The 27,813-nt window shown below is 46.0% G+C and overlaps 2 protein-coding genes across 4 annotated transcripts in view; one reads left to right on the forward strand and one right to left on the reverse strand.

Annotated features, from left to right (window-relative positions):
• GMPS (guanine monophosphate synthase) overlaps positions 1-943 on the reverse strand; it is a 68,927-nt gene extending 67,984 nt beyond the window's left edge. Inside the window, exon 1 of the mRNA XM_073579012.1 lies at positions 785-943. Within this exon, the coding sequence (XP_073435113.1) occupies positions 785-811 (27 nt within the window). The 5' untranslated portion in view covers positions 812-943. The remainder of the gene's footprint in view (positions 1-784) is intronic.
• On the forward strand, positions 304-26,151 carry SLC33A1 (solute carrier family 33 member 1). 3 transcript variants are annotated; one of them, XM_073579014.1, is made up of 7 exons: positions 304-438; positions 5,423-6,193; positions 9,286-9,476; positions 19,421-19,605; positions 21,101-21,218; positions 23,510-23,725; positions 25,627-26,151. In XM_073579014.1, the coding sequence occupies exons 2-7, from the start codon at positions 5,467-5,469 to the stop codon at positions 25,798-25,800; spliced, it is 1,611 nt and encodes a 536-aa protein (XP_073435115.1). In that variant the 5' UTR covers positions 304-438; positions 5,423-5,466; the 3' UTR covers positions 25,801-26,151. The 3 variants fall into 3 exon arrangements, with proteins under 3 accessions (XP_073435115.1, XP_073435116.1, XP_073435114.1); XM_073579015.1 differs by lacking the exon at positions 304-438 and adding an exon at positions 1,054-1,145; XM_073579013.1 differs by lacking the exon at positions 304-438 and adding an exon at positions 1,190-1,396.
• Positions 26,152-27,813: the final 1,662 nt, after the last annotated feature.

The raw sequence follows: 27,813 nt of genomic DNA on the forward strand, positions 1-27,813 counted from the left end.
GGGAGGGGGAGGGGGAGTTGAATAAGCCCCGCCCATCGGACCAGACCGCGGCAGTTTATATACATCTGAACCGATATAAACAAGATATTTATGCATGAAAGGTGCGGGGTCAGGGGGAAGCAAAAGTACTAAGAGAATCCTTATGTGACACACAATTGAATGATATCATTATATGATATCTCAAAAAAGGGGGGACAGATTCCCTTTAAGGGGAGGTGTGTCCTAAATGATTGGGGGAGGGGTGAAAGTTCCTGGCAGGATCCCTTTAAGGTCCCTATTGAAATGAATGGGGAAAATCGGAATGAAAAACTTGCATTTCCACAACTGACGAGAACCCAAACCCTGCAGCCCACGGACGGCAATACGGCAGCGCCCCGCTCACACGTGGGGTCCCGCGGGGCAGTCCGGGATAAACTGGAAGGGTTTTTTCTTTATGAGGTAAAGCTTTTGTGGCAGATTCCACATGGAAATGGCTGCTGCATCTGGTCTCTTCTGCGGACGATCACCTGCAGCAGATGTGGGTTGTGGTCGGGTCTGTGGGGATTTGGGAGCAGAAGCCGTTCCCATCCGACCAGTGTGAACTGCGCCTAAAGGGCCAGTGCCGCTTCCTCGCTGCCATCTCTCCCGGCACCGAGGCTGGTGCGGTGCGTTACCGGGCTCACACACACGACAGCCCAGGACCGCCGTGCACCGTCACCACCGACAAGGCCTCGGCTCTGCCCCCGGCTCAGTGCTGCCCCCGTCTGTCCTCCCCGCTTCCCCCACGCTGCGGCTCGTCACTGACCTTGGCGTCTCCGTTACATAGAGCCATGAGTGGCCGCGGGGTGAGCGGCAGGCCGGGACGTCTCTGAGCGCGCGGCTTTGGCGCCGGATAGAATGGTGGTAGAGAGTGTGTGATCCGCAGTCTCCCCGCCTCCTGCTCGTCCGCCTCTAGGGGGCAGCAGAGCTTCAAGTGAAAGCGAGACGGCCACGCAAGACGCCATGTTAGGTCCGGGAGAGACCCACTTTGTAGTTCTCTCGCTTTAGAGAAACAGTTACAGCCCTCACCACTAAGGTACAGGAAGACACCAGGGTCCTCGCTGTCCGTCCGTGCTCCCAGCGCCTCGTTACTGACTGCTGCCACCAACTACTAGACCTGCCGGAAGGTGCGTGCCCTCATTAAACATGGCGTCCGCGAAGTCTCGTCACGTGCGTTACACCTGTGGGAGCCAAGCCTCGCTCACGGTACAGCGGGATTGGATTGGGAGGTTGCTGGCTCCGTAAAATATCTTCCCCAAGCAGCAAAATACCGAATACTCAGTTCCGAACAGGTTTCATGGCTTGGAAATTGTTCTAGGACGGACGTTATTACCAAGCTGGCCGGTGAGAAATGGTAGTGATGAGCTGTCAGTGCCAGGTAAGAGAGGACGGCTAGGATAAGGGCGTAACGGGCGCCGGGGTCCACGTACGGGGTGGAGGGACAAGTGTGGGACTGTCACTCTCAGCGTGTCTGTATACTGCGGGAGTAGTACTAAGCACAGGCTCACGGCGTACACACATTACACACTCAGAACAGCACACGGTGTACACCCACATTACACACTCAGAACAGCACACGGTGTACACCCACATTACACACTCAGAACAGCACACGGTGTACACCCACATTACACACTCAGAACAGCACACGGTGTACACCCACATTACACACTCAGAACAGCACACGGTGTACACCCACATTACACACTCAGAACAGCACACGGCGCACACCCACATTACACATTCAGAACAGCACACGGCGTACACCCACATTACACATTCAGAACAGCACACGGCGTACACCCACATTACACACTCAGAACAGCACACGGCGCACACCCACATTACACACTCAGAACAGCACACGGCGCACACCCACATTACACACTCAGAACAGCACACGGCGCACACCCACATTACACACTCAGAACAGCACACGGCGCACACCCACATTACACACTCAGAACAGCACACGGCGCACACCCACGTTACACACTCAGAACAGCACACGGCGCACACCCACGTTACACACTCAGAACAGCACACGGCGCACACCCACGTTACACACTCAGAACAGCACACGGCGCACACCCACGTTACACACTCAGAACAGCACACGGCGCACACCCACGTTACACACTCAGAACAGCACACGGCGCACACCCACGTTACACACTCAGAACAGCACACGGCGCACACCCACGTTACACACTCAGAACAGCACACGGCGCACACCCACGTTACACACTCAGAACAGCACACGGCGCACACCCACGTTACACACTCAGAACAGCACACGGCGCACACCCACGTTACACACTCAGAACAGCACACGGCGCGCACCCACGTTACACACTCAGAACAGCACACGGCGCGCACCCACGTTACACACTCAGAACAGCACACGGTGTATACACATAGCACACATGGTATATACCCACGGCACAGCATACATGGTGTATACACACACGGGTAGCATAAGTCACCAGTACCCAGGACAAGGGAAGTATTTTGAGCCCCCCATCATTGGACCGTCCGCCTTACTGAAAGTGCGGATTCGGGAGAAAATGAACTTCTTTTCTCCAGGGAGCCGCCGGCTTTCAGTCATGGAGACGTGCTACAGTCACCGCTGACATTACAGCACAACTCACTATACTGTGTGGCTGGCAGCCGGTTGTGCAGGGCGAGCTGTCGGTCAATGTTCCGCTTGCAGCTGCTTCTGACATTAGAGTATGCGATGTCTGTAATTGCATCGGTTTCCCCTCTACGCCTGAAAGTCGGTGGCTCCTTGGAGGAAATAAGTTCATTTTCTTCCGAGTCCACTCTTTCAGAAAGATGGAGGTTCAGCTTTGTAACCCTAGTTACTTACAAATTAACCCTATATGTGCAGGTTACAAGCATTTTCCGCAGTAACAGGTCCCCTTTAAAGTACAACACAGTGCAGCGAAGATTCACCACCGCTCATCCTCGGATGATTTCACATAGGTGGGGTAGAATTTTTGGACTTCCATAGAATTTGGAAATGGCAAGTAGGTGGGATATAGAGCAGTCATTTTTAATTGGATCTGAAAGGCATCTTTTTATCTGGGTCTAAAGCCGCTTTCATGGACTTGTTGTGTTCTGACCAGTGATGGAGAATGTGCTTAGATAAGGTGTTATCCGAGTGTCTTCAGCATGCTCGAATAATATGTTCGAGTCCATGCAGCTGCATATCTTGTGACTCTTAGCTGCAAAACATGCAGGGATTACCTAACAAACAGGCAATCCCTGCATACAGGGCTGCCACTAGGAATTTTGGGGCCCCATACTGGCAACAATTTTGGAGCCCCCTTTAGACTCCGCCCAGGCTCTACTCCAACCCCGCCTCCACTCCTCAAACTGTCCACAGTCCCACCGCTCTCTTGGAAAAACTCCACTTCTCACCAATCACACATTAACAGTTCCCATCACCAGATCACACATATAGCCCGCAGCTTTTGCTTTGGACAAAAGATTTTTTAAGCCGCCATCACAACACTGTAGACTGTTTTGGCCGAGCCCTACTCTAATGTAACCTATTAAATATTTGTTAAAATATGCAATACAATTTAGGTACAGTATATTTTTTATTTATTGACCTGGGAATGCACATCCCAGGTCAATACGATTAGTCCCCAATCCCCACAATTTTAAGCGTGCCCTGAAAACGCATTTATTCAGACTGGCCTACCGCCTCAACACATTAACCTAATCTATCCCTGTGTGGCACAGCCAAAAGTTTTACCATAACCAGGTTCCCCGCTTCATGTTCCCACATGCTTTATGCATCCATTAGCCCTCTGCATCTGTACTGTTACAGCGCTTAACATTATGGCTGGTCCATACAATCAGGGCAACTGTTACCACCCACCTTTCGTGTCTCCCCTTTTTTGCTCATAGATTGTAAGCTTGCGAGCAGGGCCCTCATTCCTCTTGGTATCTGTTATGATCTATGTGATTACTGTTATGCTGTAATGTATATTGTCTGTACAAGTCCCCCCTGAAATGTAAAGTGCTGCGGAATATGTCAGCGCTATAGAAATAGAATTTATTATTTATTTTTCAATTTTTAAAATGACCAATAATATCACATACAAGGGACAAATACCATCGCACCAAGTCCAGACCACATATTACCACCACATAGAGACCCATAATACCACATACAAGGAACAAATACCGCCACACCATGACCAGACCACATATTACTACCATAGTGACCGAATAATATCACATACAAGGAACAAATACCATCGCACCATGACCAGACCACATATTACCACCACAAAGTGACCAAATAATAGCACATACAAGGGACAAATACCACAACACCATGTCCAGACCACATATTACCACCACATAGTGACTGAATACTACAATGCTGATCAGTAATAAAAAAAACACAATACCATCACCATAAGTGCCATTATACACAGGAGTTCTGGACTTAGTATGCCGTGTCTATGTACAGGTAATACAGTGATCAATGACATTATACACAGGAGCTCTGTATATAATGTACAGGTAATACAGTAATCACTGGTGACATTATACACAGGACCTCTGTATATAGTATACAGTATATAGTGTCAGTGTATAGATAACAGTAACTCACCAGTGATGTATCTAGGTGAAGTCCTTCATCTTTGCTTTTCATCTTTCATCCAGCACAGACCGCCATCACGTCTTCCAGCCAGGACTCGTCTCTGCAGGCAATAACACAGTTTTCTAGAGCTCCGCTTGCAGAACACATTACTTATTTTTTCCCAACTTCTGCATTACATCACATGAAGAAAAAAAGGCGACATAGTGTCACTCTACACAGTAACAGGACCATCCCCCCATTTAGAACAGTATACTCAAAAAATAAAATAAATACATCTTGTCTTGCATTCTGCCCCCATCATGTCTTGCATTCTGCCCCCATCATGTCTTGCATTCTGCCCCCATCATGTCTTGCATTCTGCCCCGGGCCCCCCGGATCGCCGCTTTCAATTTAAAAAAAAAAAAAATTTGGCTGGCGGCTGTTAACTATTGACGTGCGGGCCGATAGGCCCACATGTCAATAGCGTTCAGCTGCCGCAGCGCCGCTAGGGGCCCGGGTTAGCGTGCTGGTAGGGGCCCGGTGAGCAGATGAGACGGGGCCCGATGCGGGCCCCCTCTGCCCACCGGGCACCATACGCCAGTCAGGGCAGTGATGCCCTGATGGCGGCCCTGCCTGCATGTGTTGCAGTTGTCTAACAGCCGCGAGACATGCAGGGACTCAAACATATTTTTCGAGCTCTCCGAAGACACTCAGTTACCACCCGAGCATGCCGGATAACACCTTATCTGAGCACGTTCGCTCAACACTGCTGACTTCTGACTTTGTCCTTTCTTTCCTCAGATTTAACATTTCCAGAACGGAGATTTCCAAAGAAAGAATAAGAAATGTCCCTCACCCAGAAAGACAGCAGACAGCGTCGCCAACATTTGCAGTTTTCTGGAATGAACAGTAACAACCAAAACTACCAAGATGAACTGGAGGAAGGAGACAGAGAGGCGTTGTTACAGGACTCAGAAGTGCCTGCACACAGAGGACTTTCCGGTCTCAGAGGAGAGCTGGGGAATATCCTCTTACTGCTCTTCCTATATATTCTGCAGGGAATTCCTTTGGGACTGGCTGGTAGTATTCCTTTAATTCTGCAGAGTAAAAATGTTAGTTACACGGACCAAGCCATTTTCAGCTTTGTATTTTGGCCTTTCAGCCTGAAGCTGCTGTGGGCACCGTTGGTGGACTCTCTGTACATCAAGAGGTTCGGCCGCAGGAAATCCTGGTTAGTTCCTACACAGTACCTCATCGGGCTGTTCATGATGTACCTGTCCTTAACAGTGGATGATCTTCTAAGTGGAGAGCATGGACCTGATATGTTGGCTATAACCGCTACTTTCTTCCTGTTTGAATTTCTGGCTGCCACTCAGGACGTTGCTGTGGACGGCTGGGCCCTGACCATGCTCTCGAGGGAAAATGTAGGTTATGCATCTACATGTAACTCTGTAGGCCAGACGGCTGGATATTTCATGGGGAACGTTCTGTTCTTGGCTCTTGAATCTGCAGACTTTTGCAACAAATACTTAAGATCTACGCCGCAGCCTAAGGGAATGGTGACACTTCCAGGTAGATTTTCTTTCACACTCGCTCTGGCTTATAATGTTTATCAGTTCCTATATATGTGAATTGTTTGTCCAAGTTCTATTGAAAAAATGTTTAAAAAGGATTCCCACCTTAGATCCGCATTATAGGCCATGTCTGATTGGGGTCTCGCCTATTGGAAGCATAGGGGTCTCCTTATCCTTGTGCTGCAAGTCAAGAAGGCCATGTCCAATGGAGAGAGGTTGTCACAGACGTACACAGCTGTCAGTATTGCAGTATGTGGGAATGAAAGTTTTTTTTTCCTAGTTTCAGAAAACCCCTCTCCCTGAGTGCAGCGTGTTTGTGTTTTCCCCATCTTCCCTGCTGAGTCTCCACCATTGCTCTTGCTGTCTGTTATCGTCTGCATCCCCTGACGTCATGAAAACAGCGCTGCCACTAATCGAGGAGCTCAGTGGCTCTGCTCAAGCTGCTCAGAGTCGCTAAGCTCGCCGATTGGCTGCATCACTGTTGACATAACGTCAGCTCTGCAGACATCACAAGCAGCGGAGGAGACTCGGCTCTTGATCTGGGGAAGATGAATCAGGGCTCAGTCAGAAGTCATTGATTTTTCTGCTATGCAAAAAAAGACCAGTCCAGGCTTCGTCAGATTTTCATCTGCGTTTGGTCAGAGTCTGTTTTTTCCATCCGTTTCATCTGTTTTTCTCATATGGAAAAAAAAAATGGAGGTTTTTTTTAAGCTTCTCCTATCAAACAGTCTTTAAAAAATGGATAACAGATGGATGGCAACTGAATGCTTTCTGATTTCCTTATCACCCCCCCCCTTGGACCCATAGACTTGTATGGGAAATTTTGATCCATGAATCATATCAGAATTGGACATGTCTCACTCTTTTGCTCAGTCTGAGAAAATACACGGACATGGGGACAGTCCCATGGACTGCAGCAGGTACCAGTTCTATCACTGAAATTATACATAACCTGTATGTGAAAAACTGACATCCGAATGAGCCCTAAAATGCCACAAAAAAACAAAGTGCCGCCATTAGTGAAAAATGGATTAAGTTATCGGTCTCGTGATGCAGCAGCTCAAAGGAACATGGCCTTAAAGGGAATCTGTCAGCAGGATTTTGCTATGTAATCTGAGAGCATGATTCCAGCTAAGTCACTTTCTGGGGTAAAACCACACCACTGATTGGCAGCTTCCAGTGTACACTGTATATTGTCTTCAAACTGCCAATCAGTGCCGGGGACACAGATTAGCTGGACTGGCCTGTGTTAGTGGACATGAGGTCTGCCTGGGAAAAAATCATGGATGAGGCAGTATCGGTTCAAATGTCTGACGGCTCCACAAACCATGTGTGTGAACTCGTCCCAACGCTGGTTCCCGCTTGCAGGAATAAATGGTCCCATTCTGATGGTATCCAGGACTCTTGAAAATTGTGGGGAATTAAAATGCAGTTTCTATGGTAAAGCTGTACTACATTTTTTTTGCATGACCATTAATCTTTATTTAGTATAGAGATGAATCCTTTTTCCAGGTTGCCTGTAGTCAGACCTGAAAATTCATACATCATACTTCTAATGTTTTTTTTAACGGTCATTTACTTTAGGTGAGTGATTATCCTACAGGACAAATGTTTAAAAAAAAAAAAATGTGCTCATTGGTAAGTCTTTGGATTTTAGCGACTATTTGAAGTTTTCAGAATTTAAAGGGGTTGAACCATTACTGGACGAACACTGCTTAATAAATTCTGGGCCCCACAGAAGATATAAAAAAATGCATACTAGCCCCCCCTAGCTGTTACATTTCAACAATTTTGGAATTGTTCTTGATGTGACTTGACCGCTGCAGGCAGTCAGAGGTGGCTGATCAGCTGCAGCTCATCGATATTCCATTTAGAGCAGCAGTGGTCTATAGATTGTGGCGTTGCGTGACCAATGCAGGAAATGTCATGTAACCCACCGGGACCTGTAGTGCTGACATCGCTGCAACAGGGCAGCTGCGGAGGCGAGAATATATTGTTTTTATTTTCGACTGGGCCCTGAAGTGATGAAGCAGTGGTTGTCCAGTTGAACAATTCCTTTAAAAAAAACTAAGATGCCTATCCTCATTTGACAAGTTGCTCATCACTTGGGAAATACCGCACAGCACTCTACTACTGCAGTTATACACTAATGTGAACCTGGGTGTTAAAGTGATAGCGATTCTGGACAATAAATGAATATTAGATTATTCATGATGGCTATTTCTATTTAGCTTATATGTAGACTGAGAAAGTTAAAGGGGTTTCCTACCTCTAGGGACAAAATACTTGTGTTTGGGGCTAAGATTAATTGCCTTCTATAACATCTGTATTGCACTGTCTAGTTCTGGCTGCAAAATGAGTTAACTGAGAATCTGTCAGCTGGCTATGATGGGGACTATGTAATGCTAGGTTCACATCGCGTTAGTGCCATCTGTTTAACGTATGCGTTAAGCGGATGTGCTAACGCTGATGTCCTTTTTGGCTTTTTTGGACCGATTGCGCTAACGCATGGTAGCATTGCGTTAGCGATACAGGTCTATTTTCAGCGGACGCATCCGTTTGCTGTGTGTTGTGGTAGGCCGCGTTTGAGGGTGCGTCACAAAGTAACGGAACATTGCTAACGCATGCTGATTTTTGACATGCGTTACGATAATGCCTGGCAATGGGTGCGTTAACGGATCCGTTTTACAGTGTTAGTGCCGCTTAGTAACAGAAGCGTTAAACGTATGGCACCTAACGTGATGTGAACCCAGCCTTACTCTTTTGTCTGGCTTTTTGCTGAACTCCTCTCAATTGATTTATGACCAGGAATCACATCAACATTTTATGTTAAGAGAAACAAAGTGACTGTAAAAGCAAAACCGTGCAACAACTCAATTGCAAACAAAAAGTCCCCCAGAGGTGGAGAGCCCCTTTTGGCCAGTAAGATTTCTCTGTGTATTGTAATGCTATGTGATTTTACACGTGTCATGCATATAAGCGATTCCTCTTCTGACCGCACTTCTTGTCCTGTCCTCTGACCGGTGTTATATCAGGAATTTCACAGATTGTATCGCAGCGGATGTATAATCCTTGGTTCTGATCTTGCAGACTTCTTGTTCTTCTGGGGAGCAGTATTTCTCGTCACCACAACCTTAGTGGCGGTGCTGAAGAAGGAGCACACAAATAACAGAGTTAGCAGAGAAGAGACGGAAAGTGTGAAAGAGGCGTATGGCTTGCTGCTGAGCATAGTGAGGATGCCTGCTGTCCAGAAATTCTGCCTCATGATCCTAACGGCCAAAGTGAGTACCTCGCATGTATCGCATTAGATTTATATTTGTTGTACGTTTAGGCCAACGCCAAATGTTTTGAGTTTCAGGGACCGTGTACAGACCGCGATCCTAGATCTCCTACCCATACTAAACAGCCTCCTGGCCAATGCCAGGCTCCTGAGACCCCCGACTGTCTGCACATCACACTGAACACGGGCCAGGAATTGCAGACTTGTAAAGCCACCTTTAAATGGGTTGTCAATGATATTTATATTTTTATGAAGGCTGGAAATGCTTTAGAATTACTATAAAAAACAAAACACACATTTATTCTGCCGTCTCTCCTGTTGTCTAACCGTTAAAACTGTTCATTGATTGGTTTCTATGGGCAACAAGGACTTTGTCTTTTAGACAGTTCTGAGGCCAATAGTGAGTAGGTAAACCTTCACATCAAGAGCACTATGGACTATGTACTGTATTGTTTGGGAGTATAAGATTCACTTCTTAGCAAGAAAAATCTTGCTGAAATGTGTGTCCAGAGCAGCCCTCCTCCTTACTGATCTGGGAGTGTGGTCAGAAAGCTGCTCCTCCCCAGTCACCTAAATCACAGAAATGCGCCTCTCCCTGCTGTATACTGACCTGTCTGATCAGTGCAGGGTAGGAGACATGTGGGTCAGTCTGCCAGACCCTCCTCTGCTCCAGCGCTGGTCTCTCACATACATCTCCGCTGGTCAGCGGGTCCTCCTTTATCCTCTACTCCAGGGGTGAAAGGGAATGTGTAGAGGTGACTGCTGCCACAGGGATTCTGCTAGGAGCTGTAGCAAGGCAAGCTGGCAGTTTTGTTACTTTGTGCCACAAGATGTAGATAGTATGTGATTTCATGATGCGATGGCTCAGCTCTGCTACATCTGTCCAGAACCTCCTGATTCAGCTGTTGCTGTGCATTCTCTCAAGTCCCAGTAAACAGCCATTTTGCATCGGTGAAAGACGTGTATGCAAACTTTCATGCAAAGATGTCACCTAATCACCTAGCCATAAAGCAGCTGAGACCTGAAGTAATGTTTGTACAGTTTAAAGTGCAAGAATGACTGTTTTTCTATAGTAATTTAGTTTGTGTTTTTGCCACATTCTTTTATCCCTGTGCAGTTTTACCACAGGAAAAGTGTTTTACAGTACCAGCAAAGTGACCAAGGTTTCTGAAATCTCTTGCACATGCTGCTTATTTTTTTCTTGCAGATTTGAACCTTTAATTCATTTTTCCAGATCCGCAGACTGTCAATTCTTTCAGCGATGTTGCAGCGTTTTTCACCCATTCAAATAAATGAGGTTAAAAGACACGTGAAAGCTTATCAGAAATGCTCATATTTTACACATTTTGGTATTCTGTGCAAAAAAATCTGCCACAAATACTCAACTTGTGCCGCAGAGTCTGTTACCTCGCCCTTTTCCTACTTCTTAAGGGCCGTTTACATTTAGAGATGGACCAGCGATCCGACCTGGTCAGGATCGCTGGTGCATCGCTAAATGATCGCTAGTGAGCTGCCACACAGGCAGACCTCACAGCGATGCAGTAGCGACGCAGCACACGATACTCACCTTTCACACACGGCGATCCTGACGTCCTCCCGCCCGTCTCCACGCGTCGCTCATCTGCGCCAGCAGGAAGCGCCCGACGAGAAATGAAGCCGGACATTCTCGCGCGATCAGCGATGGACAGCGGGGGAGCCGGTCGGAGGCAAGTATCACACATAGCGATATCACTCGCAATATCGCTATAACGTCACAAAATTGGTGACGTTATAGCGATATCGCTATGTGTAAAACCCCCTTTAGATCATCATGGAAGTTTTAATTACTATGACAGTTTTTTCTTATTTTCTTTTGTCTAAGCTTGAGTGCGTCCTATAGTCCGATGCGGCACTTGGCATAGAGTATGTTACATGGGCTTCCAAGTATGATGGAGTACAATGGCACTAGTCCTGACATCCCAAGATAGTGGACATTTACATACAGGGGCCAGAGGTGCAAAGGCTGTGTACCAGTTACAACAATACATATTGGCTAAATGCGCTGTGAATTGGCCCCTCTGTGAGGAGAGCATGGCTGACACCATCCTGCCTGATGAGGATGAAGGACATGCTCGCTTTGTGCTGTTGAAGGCTACATCAGAGTTTGTTCTTTCATAGCTTTAATAGGGTTAAAAAGTCTTTGGCAGAGAATTGGTCCCTCTGCATCCTGCAATCAGGGCTGCGTCCATGTTTAGCGTGTCCTTATGGCCTTCTGTTTGGTTGCTTTGTCAGCACAAGGCTAAAAAAATGATAAACTGACACTGAGAACTGTTCCATTCAACAATAACCAATGAAAAATCAAGTATATATATTTTACAATGTCATCCTTCCCAATCTATAGACAGTATGAAATAGGGGGAGAGACCCCACTGGTTCAGCACTGTCACTCACTGGATGACTTGTACTTGTCACAAATTCAGTTTTCCCTGCGGCAGATCTGCAGCTCTGTACCAACCCCATCCACAACATTTCTAGCTCTTCTTTCAACACTGGGTATATGCAGAAAGTTGCCACTAATGAAGGGGGGGGTTTGCCATAGATCAGTGGTCCCCCAACCTTTCTGACCTTGAGAGCCACATTCAGCCTACAGAGACGGTCATGAGCCACATTCAGCACTGAGAGAGGGTCGCAAGCCACATCCAGCTCCCACTCCCTTCAAAGTAGTGTCAACCAAAGCCCCAATTATCGGTAAAATGATAACCGAAACTTTTCCACAGAAATCACTCCAAAGCAGTACACCGAGATCCATGGGTTCCCACAATACCCCCATTCAGTATTCTCCCATCAAGGACTCCCAACACACTGTCACTTTGAGCACCTCCGCTAACAGGTAATATCATCCTCCAGCATACCATACCTAAAACATCTCCAAACCCCTAAGACCAGTAAATGTGCATCCAGATCTGCTCTTCTGTGCAGGGCTACTCTCAAAATTCACCATTATGAGATGTATTCTTCATATGTGTTTGCTAGACCTGGACCTAATGCACCAAGCTGACAGTCGCGAGCCACATGTGGCTCCCGAGCTACAGGTTAGGGACCCCTGCCATAGATCATGAATTTGAGGACTACCTTACATTTCAGGAGCTCAACACTTAAGCCCCCGTTACACATAGCGATATCGCTAACAATTTCGCTGTAACGTCACCAATTTTGTGACGTAGCAGCGATATTGCTAGCGATATCGCTATGTCTGATACTTAGCTCCGACCGGCTCCCCCGCTGCTCATCGCTGGTCGCGCAAGAACGTCCTGGACCATTTCTCGTCGGGCGCTTCCTGTGGCGCCAACGAGCGATGCGGGCGGGAGGACGTCAGGATCGCCGTGTCTGACAGGTAAGTAGCGACCCCCGACCCCTGCTATGTCGCTGGTGAGATCTGCCTGTGTGGCAGCTCACTAGCGACCACTTAGCGATGCACCAGCGATCCATATCGTTGTCGGGATCGCTGGTGCATCGCTAAGTGTAACGGTACCCTTAGAGAACAGGCGGCACTGTAGCATATAAAAGTTTTTTACCAAAACTACAGTAGGAAGCCAGTTAGTGCTGGGATTGGAGTCACTGCCCTTAATTTATGCTGTTCTCAGATGGAGCAGGAAAACCAGATAACAGATTCTGTCTTAAATGGGTTTCTCAGCCTTTTAGAATGGATAGCTTGTCCTTAGGGCAGGCCATCAATATGAAATCAGTGGGGGTCCACCTATCAGCCCCTCACCCGCTCTACTGTGTGTTAGCAGCAGCTTGTAGGCTGGCGTGTACATGCCTGCGCTGTACTCCTCACACTGCTGATGCAGGTATGGCAGCATTGTCTTAGTCACTTCAGTGGAACAACAATGCAATATCTTGTACATCGCAGGCAAATACTAATCGGCCTGCAAGCTGCTGTACGCATTCATGAGGTTGTGCAGTTCCTTCAAAAAGCTGATGAGAGGGTATGCCGATAGTTGTCCCCCTCACACACACACTGATCTAATATTGATGGCAGAGGGTAAGTTAGCAATTTTAAAATAATCCTTTTAAGTGGATTACATAAATGTGATATGAACGGAGACTAACTGGGTCTGGATTCACACATGCAATTTTTAAAGCAGTTCTTTTAAACTAGAAATATAAAAAGTATAAAGGAAAGACTTGTCCCTTCTTTTCTATACTCTCATGTGTTTCAGGTGGGAATCCCTCCATAAAGCGATCCTCTACGTATAGCAGATCATCCATCCTGACCAGTTCTATAATCCACTCCCAGTAATGATATTCACCCTGCGGATCCCCTGTGTACACAAGATCATCCATCCTGACCAGTTATGTGATCCACTCCCAGTAATGATATTCACCCTGTGGATCCCCTGTGTACAGCAGATCATCCATCCTGACCAGTTATGTAATCCACTCCCAGTAATGATATTCACCCTGCAGATCCCCTGTGTACAGCAGATCATCCATCCTGACCAGTTATGTAATCCACTCCCAGTAATGATATTCGCCCTGCGGATCCCCTGTGTGCAGCAGATCATCCATCCTGAGTGGTTATGTAATCCAGTCACAGTAATGATATTCACCCTGCGGGGATCCCCTGTGTACAGCAGATCAGCCATCCTGAGTGGTTATGTAATCCACTCCCAGTAATGATATTCACCCTGCAGATCCCCTGTGTACAGCAGATCATCCATCCTGACCAGTTATGTGATCCACTCCCAGTAATGATATTCACCCTGCAGATCCCCTGTGTACAGCAGATCATCCATCCTGACCAGTTATGTAATCCACTCCCAGTAATGATATTCGCCCTGCGGATCCCCTGTGTACAGCAGATCATCCATCCTGAGTGGTTATGTAATCCAGTCATAGTAATGATATTCACCCTGCGGATCCCCTGTGTACAGCAGATCAGCCATCTTGAGTGGTTATGTAATCCACTCCCAGTAATGATATTCACCGTGCGGATGTCCTGTGTACAGCAGATCATCCATCCTGACCAGTTATGTAATCCAGTCACAGTAATGATATTTACCCTGTGGATCCCCTGTGTACAGCAGATCATCCATCCTGAGTGGTTATGTGATCCAGTCCCAGTAATGATATTCACCCTGCGGATCCCCTGTGTACAGCAGATCAGCCATCCTGACCAGTTATGTAATCCACTCCCAGTAATGATATTTGCCCTGCGGATCCCGTGTACAGCAGATCAGCCATCCTGACCAGTTATGTGATCCAGTCCCAGTAATGATATTCGCCCTGCGGATCTCCTATGTACAGTCTGTGGCAGGATTTGTGTGCTCGCCTCTTCTGTGATGGCTGATTTGTTTACTCACTCGTTCGTATGCCAAATACAGTCTCCAAATGATCTGGAGAAGCAAATAAGAGGACTAATAGAGGTGTAGTAATGTCCCTGCAGGAGCTGCTGTCATACTCTGCAGTAGACCGTCCTGGTGTATTTCCTGCTTTCCTCAATCATTTAGTTTAGAAGTCAACTGTCAGCAGGTTCATGCTTCCCTGACCATGTTCATAGTACCCCTGATTACACCAGGCTATGTTTTACTCTGGTGTGCTATACTTTCTTACACAAAAACATAGGTTTAAAATGTGCCTGACTTGTGGAGAAGTGTCCACTGGGGGGCTCCACTGAGCTTTCTTCTAGCCATGCTAAAGCTGGAGTCACACATAGCGACTTACCAGCGATCCCGACACCCGATATCAAGGTGTCAGGATCGCTGGTAAGTCGCTATGTGATCGCTGGTGAGCTGTCACACAGACAGCTTCACCAGCGATTAGCACAGCGATGCCGAGCGTGCGGCATCGCTGTGTTCGTTAGCGCTGATGCCATCCCTGTAAAAAAATAGAATTAAAATAAAAAATATTGTTATTCTCACCTTCCGACGTCCCGTGCAGCCTTCCTATCTCCACGCTCCGGTCCCAGTGATCCTTTGCGAGAATGACCGCGAGAATGTCACGGTCTCGCGGGAGCGCGACGTCTCGCGGTCATTCGTGCAAAGGATCACTGGGACCGGGAGCGTTGAGAGAGACGGAATGGCTGCGTGGGATGTCGGAAGGTGAGAATAACAATATTTTTTTTTTATTATTTTTTACAGTTGATTGGTCTCCTGCCTGTCACACGCAGCGATGCGTGCTGGCCAGCGGGAGACCAGAGACGAAAAAAATGTCCAGAGGTTTCTTGCAGCGATACCGGCAGGGGGGCTGATCGCTGTCACACACAGCTATCTCGCTGGTGAGATCGCTGTTGTGTCACAAAAGTTGTGACTCGGCAGCGATCTCGCTAGCGAGATTGCTATGTGTGACTCCAGCTTAAGTCTGACTGACATATCCCTATTTGTTAGACACAAAAGGAAGCCCAATGCTATATGGCAACAAAAAGGAGGCGGTGACCTAATCAAATAAACCGCCATAGTAATGCAGATTCCACTCTATGAATCTAATGAAGAGAGGAGAAAAAACGGAGTAATGGATTAAAAAAATTAGTAGAAAAGTGTAAATTTTATTCCAAAGTAAATAGCAAAAATTACCATTATAAAAACACAATGACAATACATTTCAAGAGACACAAACAGGACAACATGATGGAAGCATGAACCTGTGCAGACCAAGCCAGTGGCACAAGAAGACCATATATCAAATAAAACCCTAATGGTGCCAAGCATAGCCCTGTCCCAACACAAAATAAGCAAGCAAAAATATGCTAAATGTGTTTAATAATGAGGGCAGGGTATGGGGTAAAATGGCAAAGTGCTAGTGGCATGGAATTGGTAAGCCATATCCATAGATTCTAATAATGCTCAAAAAATGAGGATATAACGTTGCAAGGACTGCTTACCAAGATGTGCACAGCAACCAGGTCAAATAGGGCAACCCCCGACGCGCGTTTCGCGCTCACACTGGGCGCTTTCTCAAGGAGGGTTGCCCTATTTGACCTGGTTGCTGTGCACATCTTGGTAAGCAGTCCTTGCAACGTGTTATCCTCATTTTTTGAGCATTATTAGAATCTATGGATATGGCTTACAAATTCCATGCCACTAGCACTTTGCCATTTTACCCCATACCCTGCCCTCATTATTAAACACATTTAGCATGTTTTTGCTTGCTTATTTTGTGTTGGGACAGGGATATGCTTGGCACCATTAGGGTTTTATTTGATATATGGTCTTTTTGTGCCACTGGCTTGGTCTGCACAGGTTCATGCTTCCATCATGTTGTCCTGTTTGCGTCTCTTGCAATGTATTGTCATTGTGTTTTTATAATGGTAATTTTTGCTATTTACTGTGGAATAAAATTTACATTTTTCTACTAATTTTTTGAATCCATTACTCCGTTTTCTCGCCTCTCTTCATCATATCCCTATTTGTGTATGGGGGGTAGATCTGTCACTCCAGCTTAGGTGGACAGGGAGAAGCCTCAGTGAAGCTGACCACCCCCTGTCAGTCCAGCTCAGCTGAGCAGGGAGAAGCCTCAGTGAGGCTGCCCACCCCCTGTCACTCCAGCCTCAGTGAGGCTGCCCACCCCCTGTCACTCCAGCTCAGCTGAGCAGGGAGAAGCCTCAGTGAGGCTGCCCACCCCCTGTCACTCCAGCCTCAGTGAGGCTGCCCACCCCCTGTCACTCCAGCTCAGCTGAGCAGGGAGAAGCCTCAGTGAGGCTGCCCACCCCCTGTCACTCCAGCTCAGCTGAGCAGGGAGAAGCCTCAGTGAGGCTGCCCACCCCCTGTCACTCCAGCTCAGCTGAGCAGGGAGAAGCCTCAGTGAGGCTGCCCACCCCCTGTCACTCCAGCCTCAGTGAGGCTGCCCACCCCCTGTCACCCCAACTCAGCTGGGCAGGGAGAAACCTCAGTGAAGCTGACCACCCCCTGTCACTCCAGCTCAGCTGAGCAGGGAGAAGCCTCAGTGAGGCCGCCCACCCCCTGTCACTGTAGCTCAGTTGGGCAGGGAGAAACCTCAGTGAAGCTGCCCACTGGATACTGAGTTCAGTCTGTCACTTTTTAAAACTGCATTTTGCTGTCCTCCTATACAGCTAGTTAGAACTGTTTTTGGTGCACATACCAGTCTGCTGTGTCGAGGAACCATCTTGATTCTCTTGCTGTTTTCCATTTCCATTCACTGTTCATGGGTCTCCTGTTGTAAGCTAAAAGCCTAATATATGACTAATTTGGAGCTGTAATTTGCAACAGGCACACATTAGGTAGAAAAGTCTCAGTGACATGGCACATGTACACAGTTGTGTGGTGCATTTTTGTGTTCATGAATGCTTAGTATTGAGAGAAAAAATAAAAGGTGTAATGATAAAAGCAATATGCTCCACCTTTAATAATAATAATAATAATAATAATAATAAATTTTATTTTTATAGCGCCGACATATTCCGCAGCACTTTACATTTCAGTGGGGATTTGTACAGACAATAGACATTACAGCATAACAATAATCACATACAGTAGATTATAACAAATACCAAGAGGAGTGAGGGCCCTGCTCGCAAGCTTACAGTCTATGATTTTTAATCAGTCTATGATTTCACCTTTTAAAGGGTTGTCCCGTCCAACTCGATAAGTGCTGTCAGTCTGTGGGATTCTCCGGTTTCTGAGTCTGGAACGGTGGGTATGTATGAGTTATAATGAAATGGGAGAGAGGTTAGCTCACCAACTTGAATCCTCTAGGTGCAAGGAACTCTGTTCTGATCACACGTGTAACAACAAAAGAGAAGAATACATTCCAGCTCCAGGAAGAATTAAACAAATTTCTTATTTTAGCTTTTACTAAATAAACAATCATGGCTCTAGGCAGAGTAACACAGATAAAAAAGTGACACGTTTCAACTGTGCACACGTAAGCGTTTTTTTTCGCGTTTTTTCCCTGCAAAAACGCTTAAACGCATACATTAAGCATCCCATTGTTATAATGCATTCTGCAATTTTTGTGTACGATGCGTTTTTTTGTTTTTTTTTTTGCAATAAAAACGCATTGCAGAAAACACAGCATGTTCATTAATTTTGCGGAAAAATCCGCATTTACAACTATATTCAATGAGAATGTGGATACTCCGGAAAAAAACGTGCAAAAAATAAAAATGCTTATTTCCTGGGAAGGAATCAGGTTTTGCTCAGGAAAATTCTGCTTACGTGTGCACATAGCCTAACTGCGGTTTCTATCTGGGCTATGTATGAGTTATACATACTCCCGGCCATAGGGCATGGCATCGCTCCTTACACTTGTATAGAGCAAGGCCGCGCTGGTGTAGTTATGCGGCCGTGCAGCGGGCCTGGCTGACTAGCGGCCCTGGCCTCGCTCCATACAAGTGAATGGAGAAAGGCCGCACACACTAGACAGGCCCTGGCCTAGAGTATGTAGAACGCATACATACGCCCCTGTCCCCGACTCCGAAACTGGCGAATCCCCAGTGCAAACAATGCGGGATTCATAAGTCTGCAGTCATATGGAGTGACTGCAGACTTATCGATTTGGACCGGACAACCCCTATAATGTTTGTCTTACAGATTAGAAAATTAGGTAAGGCATTTCTTGTGGTGTGAGTAGTCACCACAGCGTCCTAATAAATGTACAGCAATTTATGTTGTTTACATGTTCTATAGATGTTTCCAGCCCATCATTGCTCATAATGGCAGGTCAATTTTAACATTTAGTGAACATGGTAGATAAGAAACGCCAAAAACAATTGTGAAATTGCACTTTTTTTGCAATTTCTCTCCAGTTGGAATTTTTTCCTGTTTGCCAGTACACTATATGGTAATATCAATGGTGTCATTCAAAAGTACAACTCGTCCCACAAAAAACAAGCCCTCGCATGGCCATATTGCTGCAAAATAAAGTTATGGCTCTGGAAAAAGGGGAGCAAAAAATGGAGAATCGCAAGGTGGTGAAGAGGTTAACCGTTATCTATGTCTTTTCCAGATTGGATTTTCAGCTGCTGATGCCGTTACTGGACTTAAACTGGTAGAAAGGGGGGTTCCCAAGGAACACCTGGCCCTTCTGGCAGTGCCAATGGTTCCGCTACAAATATTACTGCCGCTGGTAATCAGCAAATACACTGCGGGGCCCAAGCCTCTCAATGTCTTCCACAAAGCCATGCCATTCAGGTGAGTGTGTGCGGAAATGTAAAAAATTCTAGGGCTAGTGATGTATCAATCAGGCACTAAGATATCTTCATTATGTGAAGAAAAATATTCACTCATACCAGAAAACCGTTTTGAAACCATTGTGGTTCTTTAGCATTTATATGCTCTGGATGTGCGCTACAATAAGTCAGTGGATGGGATTTAAAAGCTAAATTATTCACATTTCATTACATTTTTGAGCTATTGATGGGGATCTCTGGATGCAGACGACCCTCGGCTTGCAAGATATAATGGGTTGTACCTATCATTAAAAAATAAAATAATAGACAACTTTTTAACGAGAGTCTGTCATCAGTGTTATGCTTACCTTTCTGAGTAAAATAAAAGCTAGTTTTATCAGACCTACTGCATGCAACCTATGAAGTGACAGCACTTCAATCAAACAGGGTCTGTTATCAGTTTTTTTTGTTATATAGTTTAAGACGCACCCCTCCCATCCTCTTAATATATTGCAGTCATATTATACAGCACTGTGTACTTATGGTATTTCTCATTTTGTCTTTCTACCCAGTGAATTCTTCTCTTTTTTCTATATAGAAATATAGAAACAGGAAGTCTCTTCTCCCTGCATTTATCGTTCTCTTCACCGCTGACCCAGCTGCTCCCTCCTCCACCAGCCATTGACTTTTTTAGTGATATATGACTCATACAGGGAAAATGGTCCTCCTGTTTCTACATCGCGCTTAGAAGGATTCAGCTAGTCAGTTTCTAATCACAGTATGTCATAAGGCCCCGTTACACACAGCGAGATCGCTGATTTTGTGACGCCACAGCGATCTCGCCAGCGACATCGCTGTGTGTGACATGTATCAACGAGCGGCCCCCCGCCGGGTATCGCTGATCGTGCTAGAACGTCCTGGGCCGTTTTTTGATCGCTGGTCTCCCGCTGGCCAGTGCGCATCGCTGCGTGTGACAGTGAGAGGTCAGCGACGCTGGGAGCTGGTATCCAACGTGTAAACAGCGGGTTTCTAAGAGCCACGCGGCTCTTAGATACCCGCTTTTTACGTTGGATACCAGCTTACTCGCTGGTTCTGATCGCTGGTGAGTCTGTCTATGTGACAGGTCACCAGCAATCGCCTAACTATGTCCCAGCGATCCCATCCACGTCGGATCGTTGATGGGATCGCGGGGACATTGATGCGTGTAACGGGTTACATAGACCGAATGGAAAACAGAAGAATTAGCTGGGAAAAGGGCAAAATAAGCAATTGTGTAAGCACACAGTGCTGTATAATGTGATCACTGCAATGTATTAGGAGGATAAATATTTTGATGGGAGGAGTGCTTCTTTTGGTAATAAGATAATAAAAAAAATGATTATTTTTAGCATATACTAAAAGACCATATATAAATTTCTTTCAGTTTAGTAGGTAATTGTATTACAGAGAAAAGACATGGCACTTTAGAAAACTAACTGCATATTAATACTTCCTCACCTTTACTCTTTGCATTAAAGGTTACTTATGGGCCTGGAATTTGCCTTCTTAGTTTGGTGGACGCCACATGTAAGCCACCAAGGAGGGTTCCCCCTATACTACTACTTCACTCTACTGCTGAGCTACGCATTACATCAGGTGACTGTACACTTATTGCTCTAATAATAGAGCAGCTTTTGTTTGAAATAATCTCTATTCATACATCAGCACTGTGTGCACAAGACCGTACGGTACTGTGCAAACGTCTTAGGCTACTTTCACACATCCGGTGTGTGGGGTCCGGCGGCGTGCGGCGAAAAGCCGGGCCGCCGGATCCGGCCTGCAGCCGTGACACCGGATGTGTATGCGGCGAGACATACGGCTCTGACATGATTTAAAGGAGCCGAAGGAGGAGGTGGACAGAGGCAGCCGCTGAGAGACAGCTGCTGAAAGGGAGGGGAGGAGAGGAGACAGAGGAGAGGGGGGTGGAGAGAGAGACATGGGGGGTTAACACTTAGTGTCCAGGCGAGAGAATCTCTCTCTCTTGCCGGGCACTTGTGGGGTTAACCCCACAGAGAGAGATCTCTCTCTCACCCAGACACTGTGAGTGTTAACCCCACAAGTGCCCGGCGAGAGAGATCTCTCACAAGTGTCCGGGTGACAGAGAGATCTCTCTCTCTCTCTCGCCGGGCACTTGTGGGGTTAACATTCACAGAGTCCGGGCATGCGCTGTGGAAAAAGCCGGTCCGGCGCTGACAAAAAACGTTGCAGAGAACGTTTTTTGCAGATGCCAGACGACTAATTTTTGCCGTGTCCGGCAGTAACCGGACACGACGCATAACCATCCGGCACGATGCGGCGACCATGAAAGCTTATGGGACAAAACCGGATCCAGTGCTGGATCCGGTTATGAAAAATTTCGCCACATCGTGCCGGATTACTAAAACCGGATGTGTGAAAGAGGCTGGTGTGGCGAAAAGTGCTACAAAGTAATAGTTTGTATTATGTTAATTGATAAATGTAAAGTGAATGAACAAAAGAGAAAGTGAAAATCAATATTCTGTGAGACCGCCCTTTACCTTTTAAGGCTTTGTGCACACGCTGCAGATTCCGCTGCAGGTTTTTCCGCGCGAAAACGCAGGTAAAGTGACCTGCGGTTTTGCCCTGCGGTTTCACACCTCTACTATGGTAAAGGTATGAAACCGCTGCAGAATCTGCACAAACAATTGACATGCTGCAGTTTGTAAACCGCAGCAAAACCACGCGGAAAAATCCGCACCGTCAGCACAGCGTTTTTGAAACCCCATAGGGTTTCATTGTACTGTACATGGTCAGTGGAACTGCTGCGTTTCCGCAGGGCCAAAACCGCTGTGGAAACGCAGCAGAATCCGCAACGTGTGCACATAGCCTAAAGCCCGTACCTTTTCCACTTCACAGTGAGGGGGGGAGTGAAATGTCAGTCAGTACCGATGCTGAGGTGGTCTAAGGAGGTATACTTTAATCAACATGCATGTAGTCAGAAGACTAAGCTTATATAAGCCACCTTCCCTATTTCCATATTTCTTATTATTCTCTGTCTTGACCTTAAACTCAACCTGTCACCAGGTTTTCCCAATATACACAATGGCCATTGTCATTACCTCCTCTTTTACAGTAGTCTAACAACCTGTATAGACGTTTCCAACTCCCTCTGCATATCCCGAAGAAAAACGTTTTATAATCCGCTCCTACAGCACGGTCCGGTCTGATGGGCATCACTGGTCTTACTCGATGCCTCCTCTTTCCCCACAATTGCCACCTTCCTGCTATGCTTCATGTGGATGGCACATCCTACATCATCGTTATATCACAATCTCGGTGCTGCACAGGTGCACTTCTATCTGCCCTGCTGAGGGCCGAGCAGCATACTGTAATGCGCATGGAGCTGACAATAAAAGCCCTGATGACCCGCAAGGAAGGCCGGCGCATGCACACTACAGTACTGTGCTCTAGCCTTAGCAGGCCAGAGTGGTATCCCTGCACAGTAGCGAGAATGCGGGTGCTCTGGGGATCACTATATATACGTTCATTTACGTGAAGCAGGGCAGGAGGGTGGCGAATCCCATGGAGAGAGAAGGCGTTGAGCAAGACCAGCGACGTCCATTGGACCAGATCTCGCCAGATGAGTGGATTATAAAAGGCATTTTCTTTTGGCTCAATCTGCCTGAAGGTGTTTTGTGCACACGTAATCTGTACCTTGAGTGACGGGAGAGACTGTACTTTAGGTGGTATGGATGCCAAGGCAATATGTGATGCCCTGTGCAGGATACTCGCCAGCAGGCTGTTACAGCTCTCTACACAAGAGTATCAGTGGGGTATTATTGGTGGAGGGAGTTAACAGTTTGTTCATCCTGTAAACTCCTGCATAATATCAGGCTCCTGGATTTTTATGGTTTCTTCTTGTTTTCCAGGTTGCTCTGTACAGTATGTTTGTTGCAATCATGGCTTTTAATGCCAAAGTTAGTGACCCCCTTATTGGAGGGACATATATGACACTTTTAAACACCGTTTCTAATCTTGGAGGGAACTGGCCGGCTACAATGGCTCTTTGGTTTGTAGACCACCTAACAAGTAAAGAATGTGTTGGAGCAGATGGACAGAGCTGTGCAGACCATGACGCCTCGGAGGTAAATCTATAGATGTGTTCAGGAGTTTAACAGAATAATAACTTTCTATCATCTATTTATATAATTGCCTTGTAATGTTTTCATTTCCTGTTGTGTCCAGATGTCACCGTATCCCAGAATTCCAAGTGGAGTAAGTTCACCGACCGCCATATTGGGACACCCAAGTGATGGGTGTCTCAATATGGAAACTGCTGCTGGTACCAACCTATTGCGCAGTACCACCAGCGAAACACCGTCGCACCACACACACTATATGCCGTACACACCACACACACTCACACAGCCTCTTGCGCGGTACCACCAGCGGAACACCGTCACGAACACGCTGCCGAATGATTCACTGACTGCCGCCATCTTTGTACAGGAGGAGCGCATGCACAGTTTTAATGTGACCGCCGCTATCTGTCTGCACAAGGATGGCGGCGGTTTGATTTTCTGCGCCTGTGCGAATTACGCGCAGGTGCAGTAAATCATTCGGCTGATCCCGGCGGCTGATGCGCGACGTGTCTACAGGCAGAGGAAGCCGGTCACGTTAAAGGGGTTTCCCTCGAACGAAAGTTCATTTTAAAAATTGACTGTGTCTGACAGTGTAAGGAGCATACCGCATCTCCTGGGCAGAGGAGGAAGCAAAAGACAATACTGACATTACAGCAGGGGATCACAGTGGATTCATTTTGTGAGGTAAAATATTTCACTGACTATTTTTAAAAAATATTTTACCTCACAAAATGTATCCTCTTTGATCGCCTGCTCTAATGTCAGTATTGTCTTTTCCTTCCTCCGCTGCCCAGGAGCTGTGGTATGTTCGGTACACGGTCAGACACAGACAATTTTTAAAATCCAATTTTGTTCCTGGGAAAACCCCTTTTAAAAAGCAAATATCGCCAACATGGCTCCTCCTAAAAAGTACAACAATGACAATGAAAGGAAAGCAGCAAAGGCACAACGTCGAAGACAACAACGGGCAAATGAGACGCTTGAAGAGCAACAGCATCGCTGGGACAAAAACAGTGCATGTAAGCGTAAGCATCAAGCACGAGTCCCCTGATACAAAAGTCATTAGATATCACAGGATGCCATTAGGCAACAACAGCGCCATAAACAGAATTCTGCAGTTTTAACAGCAAGCAGACAAGGGGGACAGCACATGGGGTAGACAGGTCAAAGAAAAGAGCACAGACGGGAGAAGTCAGCACATGGGGAAAGAGAGAGTGGATAGGTGGGTGATCACATGGGGGGGAGATTATCAACACTGCAAAGCCTGCCCCCATCGTGACATTACCGCCCTCCCGATGTGATAGCATCGGACCTCCATCTAGTATTCATATAGTTGTACATTATGGTATTGTAAAAAAGCAAAAATATTCTGTTTGGTTAGTCATATTAATGAGTGAAGTTTGTGGCATTTATTATACAATTGTCTAGATTGATCGCTACTACAATCTTTTCAATGGTGAAAATTGTGTAGTTTTTTCTCCATCCTTTCTGTTTTACTAGGTATTGTTCCTGTATTAAAGGGAATGTGTCAACAGAAAATGACCTATTGTTTTAGTCAGATATTTATGATACTATTTTTTTTTTTTTTTTTTTTTTATAGTTAATTTTGCAATTTTCACACTCGTCACTATGTTTAATATTAGGTCAAGATCCTGTGTTACATACTGTATATAGCGACGTTGTCTTTGTAAACCTGTCTGTGATGATAATGAGACTGCTGAAATACTGTGAACAACAGGAAGTAAGAGTCTAGCATTAGGCTTAATGTGAAAATTTGGAGATTTCTGATAACTATTCTGAGTCCGAAAATTCAACCTCAATGTTTCACTGTTCATGCGTGCCTATGAAAATATCACATGAGGCATGATATTAACCAATATCTTATTTTTTTTGTTTTTTTTCAGTTGTGTACAAAATTGGGTGGCTCCTGTGTTACCATCTTAGATGGCTATTTTATAGAATCGGTAATATGTGTGGTCATTGGATTCTGCTGGTGGCTATTTCTGGGACCTGCATTTAAGAAATTACAGGATGAAGGCCAGACTTCATGGAAGTGTCGGCGAAGAAGTTTCTGTTAGTGAACATCTTTCTGCCACAACGGTGGATCTTAAAGTGTTTCCTTCTATTATCAGAGAGACTAGAGTAAGGGCTACCATCTACATTACAACCACAAACGGCTCCACCATTTGGTCTGTGGCTGGATGTGTATTATTTCTCTAGATTTTTAAACTAATTTCCTGTGCATTTCCCTGCAGTACCTTCCTTATGGGCAAAGCACATGTCGACCACTGAGAGAAGAGCGTGCATACAGACTGGTTATTACCGATATGATGAATGCTTATCCTTCATTGTTTAGATGCTTTAAAATGGAAATTACTTGACACAAGAAGGTTTATTTGAAGAGGATAAATATATATCGGCTCTCTTGACGTGTGTTGTAGTTGTTACTGGTATTCCCAAAGAAATAACAATTTCTTACAACTCTGCATTGTGCTGTTCCCATAATTCCTCCTAGAAATATGTGAATAAATTCTAAACTGGGGGTTACTATTTAATGTGTCCCTGCTCAGTCAAACACCCACAGCACTGATTGGACACATCCACAACCAGTACCGCCCAGTTGTCAGTTTATTCCTAAATTTCTTGATAGAATAATAGAGGATCGGCAAAGTGCAGAATAATAGGAAAAGATGCTTTAGAATTGTTGTTTCATAGGGAATACAAATAGTTATGAAATCATACATGTCAATCAACAGTTGCTCTTTAAAGGGAACCTGGCACCTCCAGAAAGGCTATTTACTTGCAGATGTTAGGTTAAACTGCAGGTAAATATCATCAAAACCATGCCTGTCTTAGGCTGGTTTTACATTTGCGTATGGAGTAGTTGTGGAGGGATGCGGACTTCCTCCGTGAAGCTCTGCTACAGCCGCTCCGCCTCTGTCGGCATGTGGCCTGCGTACCCTATCTTTAGCATTGGGTATGCAGGCCGTGTGGATGCCTCCGTATGCGTCGTTTTGATGGGGCGGCGACCACACCAAAATGCAACACGTTGCGTTCGGCGCAGGTCGCCGCACCGTCAAAACGACGCATACGGAGGCATCCACATACATCCGTACGGCCTGCGTACCCAATGCTAAAGATAGGGTACGCAGGCTGCATGCCAACGGAGACGGAGGTGCGGCTGTGGGCGGAGCTTCTCGGAGGAAGTCTGCATCCCTCCGCAGCTCCTCTACATGCAAATGTGAAACCAGCCTTGCCTGAGCAGCAGATACAGGGAAAAAATGTGCTGGAGAGTGATTACAGCCGTGCACACTGTGTAGTGAGTGGTGAATGTAGCTGCCTCCTGGCACCATCCCCTGTGACCTGAAGGTAGCAGACGCATGGAGAATATAAGCTCATTTTCTCCCTCTAGCCGCTGCAGCAGTGAGATAGGCAGGCACAAATTTAATGCAGTTCATGTTCAGATAAACTCTATATCTGCAAATAGCATTTCTGGACTTGATAGGTTCCCTTTTGAAGTAATATTTATATAAGAGAAAAAAAACTATAATTATACATTTCGAAGTTTATCTGCAGAATTTTGCACCTAAACCTTGATAAAATGTGGGTAATATTTTTAAGGTAAAAGGTAAAGAAAGAGTATTTTTTTTTTTTTTTTCTTTTAATCCGAGACACCAGCATTTAATAATTTGGAGTTTATTTGTTTCTTAATAGTATCGATAATGCTAAAGTGCTCTATTTCTTCAGTACTGGGGTCTGTGCCCACACACATATAGACCTTTGCAAGTGGGCTGGTCAGTATGTGGCTTCTACTAGCCTGACTTGTGGCAGTAGGTATTCCCATATTTCTGCAGATTATATGATCTGATTCATCAAAGCTTTCACACCAGAATTCTGGCGCAAAAGCTTTAAAAAGTTGCAAAATTTAGTCACAACTCAGAGTTGCGCCTAAAGTTTGCGACTCTTTGTGATTACATTCCAGTTTCTCCCAGATCTGCTAAAATGGGCAAAGCTGGGTGGAAGTAGGGCAGGACGTCACAGCTCATCTAATTCATGACAAGGTGTAGTGTTCCATACTCCAGAAATCTCAC

The sequence above is a fragment of the Dendrobates tinctorius genome, unplaced genomic scaffold, assembly GCF_039654945.1.
Source record: "Dendrobates tinctorius isolate UK_male_01 unplaced genomic scaffold, ASM3965494v1 ptg000060l, whole genome shotgun sequence".
In the NCBI taxonomy this organism is placed as follows: Eukaryota; Metazoa; Chordata; class Amphibia; order Anura; family Dendrobatidae; genus Dendrobates; species Dendrobates tinctorius.